General features: G+C 39.8%; 1 protein-coding gene across 3 annotated transcripts in view; it reads left to right on the top strand.

Moving 5' to 3' along the window:
* LOC105523944 (chromosome unknown open reading frame, human C3orf33) overlaps positions 1-1,917 on the top strand; it is a 47,866-nt gene extending 45,949 nt beyond the window's left edge. Inside the window, exon 5 of one of the 3 annotated variants that reach the window (XM_011958997.1) lies at positions 630-1,917. In XM_011958997.1, coding sequence (XP_011814387.1) covers positions 630-1,028 — 399 coding nt within the window. In that variant the 3' untranslated portion in view covers positions 1,029-1,917. The remainder of the gene's footprint in view (positions 1-629) is intronic. The other 2 variants (XM_011958998.1, XM_011958999.1) reach the window with 2 other exon arrangements.
* The last annotated feature ends 694 nt before the right edge of the window (positions 1,918-2,611 follow it).

Genomic DNA, 2,611 nt, shown 5'->3' with positions numbered 1-2,611 from the left:
GGTTTCACCGTGTTAGCCAGGATGGTCTCGATCTTCTGACCTCGTGATCCGCCCGTCTAGGCCTCCCAAAGTGCTGGGATTACAGGTTTGAGCCACCGTGCCCGGCCCTATGTTAATAATTTTGAGGGAAGTCTTTTAAAAGTGTATTTACTTGCCAGTGCTGTCCAAAACATTGGAATTCTGAACCTCATTTAACAGTTCAGTGATGATTCAGTTCATTTTGCATTTGACTACTACTTTCAGTTTAGTTTCTCTTCGTCTCTTAGTTTCTTTTACTCTGTCACTCTGCCTATATTGTATGTCCCACCTCCCCTCCATAGAACCACCGATAGATAAAAACACATTTTTCGTACTTTATTGCTTCCTCACCTCTTCGGGTGAGGAGAACAGTGAGTCTGTGGAGAATTCTATGGTATGAAAGAGTTAACTGATTTTGAGAAAGGATCTCTTCTAGTAATAAAAATCCTTGGATTTAGCAAGAACTGTTTTGGGGGAGCCTTGGGGACCATTTTTGCCTTTTCTTTGGTGGACTAAAATTGTTGAATGACTGATTTTTAAGGTAAATAAGATGTGATGGGTTTAACAACAATTATCTTAAATAATTGGTTTGTATTATTTTTAAATTCAAGGGTGGATATTTCAGCGTGAATCTGAATGAAGAAATTTTGAGAAGAGGTCTTGGCAAAACTGTTCTTGTTAAAGGGCTTAAATATGATTCTAAAATCTATTGGACAGTTCACAGAAACTTACTTAAAGCTGAATTAACAGCCTTAAAAAAAGGAGAAGGAATATGGAAGGAAGACTCTGAAAAAGAAAGTTATTTGGAAAAATTCAAAGGTTCCTGGAGAATATGGAAAAAGGACAGTTTTTTAAAAACAACAGGATCAGATTTCAACTTGAAAAAAGAAAGTTATTATGACAAACTTAGAAGGACTTATGAAATATGGAAAGACAACGTGAACAACTACTCCTTAATACTGAAGTTCAAAGAACTTATAAGTCGCATACACTTTCGTAGAAAAGGGTGAAACAGTCGAGATCTAGAGGTAACCTTCTCCAAAGAGTAAAATATGTAAATATATGGACATTTTTCATTGACTCAAAATGGAAGTTTTGCCAAATGATCAAAATGTTAGTCTAATGGTATTTAAATATTAAAAAGAGATGATTATTATAATGTCAGAATTAATTTAAACAAATTATAATTAATGTAATATTTTAGGAAAGATGAAACACTTTATGAGAAGTTACCAGGCTGAATGATTTATATATATAGCGCTAATGTGTGAAGAGAAAGTTTAACTCTTCACCACTATGTTGTTTTTAGTTATTTGGGGCAGCCATATTGAATTTTTTGTTTGTTTGTTTTGAGATGAGGTTTCGCTCTTGTTGCCCAGGCTAGAGTGCAATGGCGTGATCTCGGCTCACTGCAACCTCCTGTTTCCCGGGTTCAAGCGATTCTCCTGCCTCAGCCTCCCAAGTAGCTGGGATTACAGGCATGCGCCACCATGCCCAGCTAATTTTGTATTTTTAGTAGAGATGGGGTTTCTCCATGTTAGTTAGGCTGGTCTCAAACTCCCGACCTCAGATGATCTGCCCACCTCGGCCTCCCAAAGTGCTGGGATTACAGGCGTGAGCTACCAAGCCCAGCTTTTTTTGTTTTAACACGGAGTTTCGCTCTTGTCACCCAGGCTGCAGTGTAGTGGCGTGATCTTGGCTTACTGCAACCTCTGCCTCCTGGGTTCAAGTGATCCTTCGGCCTCAGCCACCCAAGTACCTGGGATTACAGGAGCTCACCACGAAGCCTGGCTAATTTTTGTATTGCCATATTGAATTTTTGTTTAAAGAAGATACATGTTTGTTTTTCCAGTTTTATTACCTTTCACTATTTATAATAAAGGAATTCTTTATGCTTTATGTGCAAAGTAGCTTTTTTCTCCTAACTGCTTTCTAATTGCTTGTGAATTTGGGGGCAGGGTCTCTTAGATCATTTCTTGTAATAAAGAATGGCTAATTTCTAACTGTTGTTAGATGAGGGGGCTAATCCAGAGGACAAAAACAATGTGCTAGCTGGGCATGGTGGCTCAAGCCTGTAATCCCAGCACTTTGGGAGGCTGAGGCGGGTGGATCACTTGAGGTCAGGAGTTCGAGACCAACGACCAGCCTGGCTAATATGGTGAGACCCCCGTCTCTACTAAAAATACAAAATTAGCCAGATGTGGTGGCTCACACCTGTAATCCCAGGTATTTGGGAGGCTGAGGCAGGAGAATCGCTTCAACCTGGGAGGTGGAGGTTGCAGTGAGCCCAGATCGCACCACTGCACTCCTGCCTGGGTGACAGAGTGAGACTCCGTTTCAAAAACAAAACAAACAAAAAAATAATGTACTGAGGATGGCAGCACAGAGGACAGAAAAAACTGAGATGCCTGACATTGTTGAGCCCTTGAAATAGCCAATGCTTGAACTGCCCTGCTTCCCAATTTCTTGTTATTTGAGATAGCAATTAAAAAACTTGCTGATAAAATCATCTTGACAGTGTAAGTTTCTTTCGCCAGGCCAGCAGTAATCCACTCACATCCACAAAGTGTATACAAGATTTTTTTTTTTTTTT

The sequence above is a fragment of the Colobus angolensis genome, unplaced genomic scaffold (genome assembly GCF_000951035.1).
Source record: "Colobus angolensis palliatus isolate OR3802 unplaced genomic scaffold, Cang.pa_1.0 Scaffold48, whole genome shotgun sequence".
Classification (NCBI taxonomy): Eukaryota; Metazoa; Chordata; class Mammalia; order Primates; family Cercopithecidae; genus Colobus; species Colobus angolensis.
The sequence above is the reverse complement of the archived record's forward strand: the minus strand, read 5'-3'. Positions and strand labels throughout refer to the sequence as shown.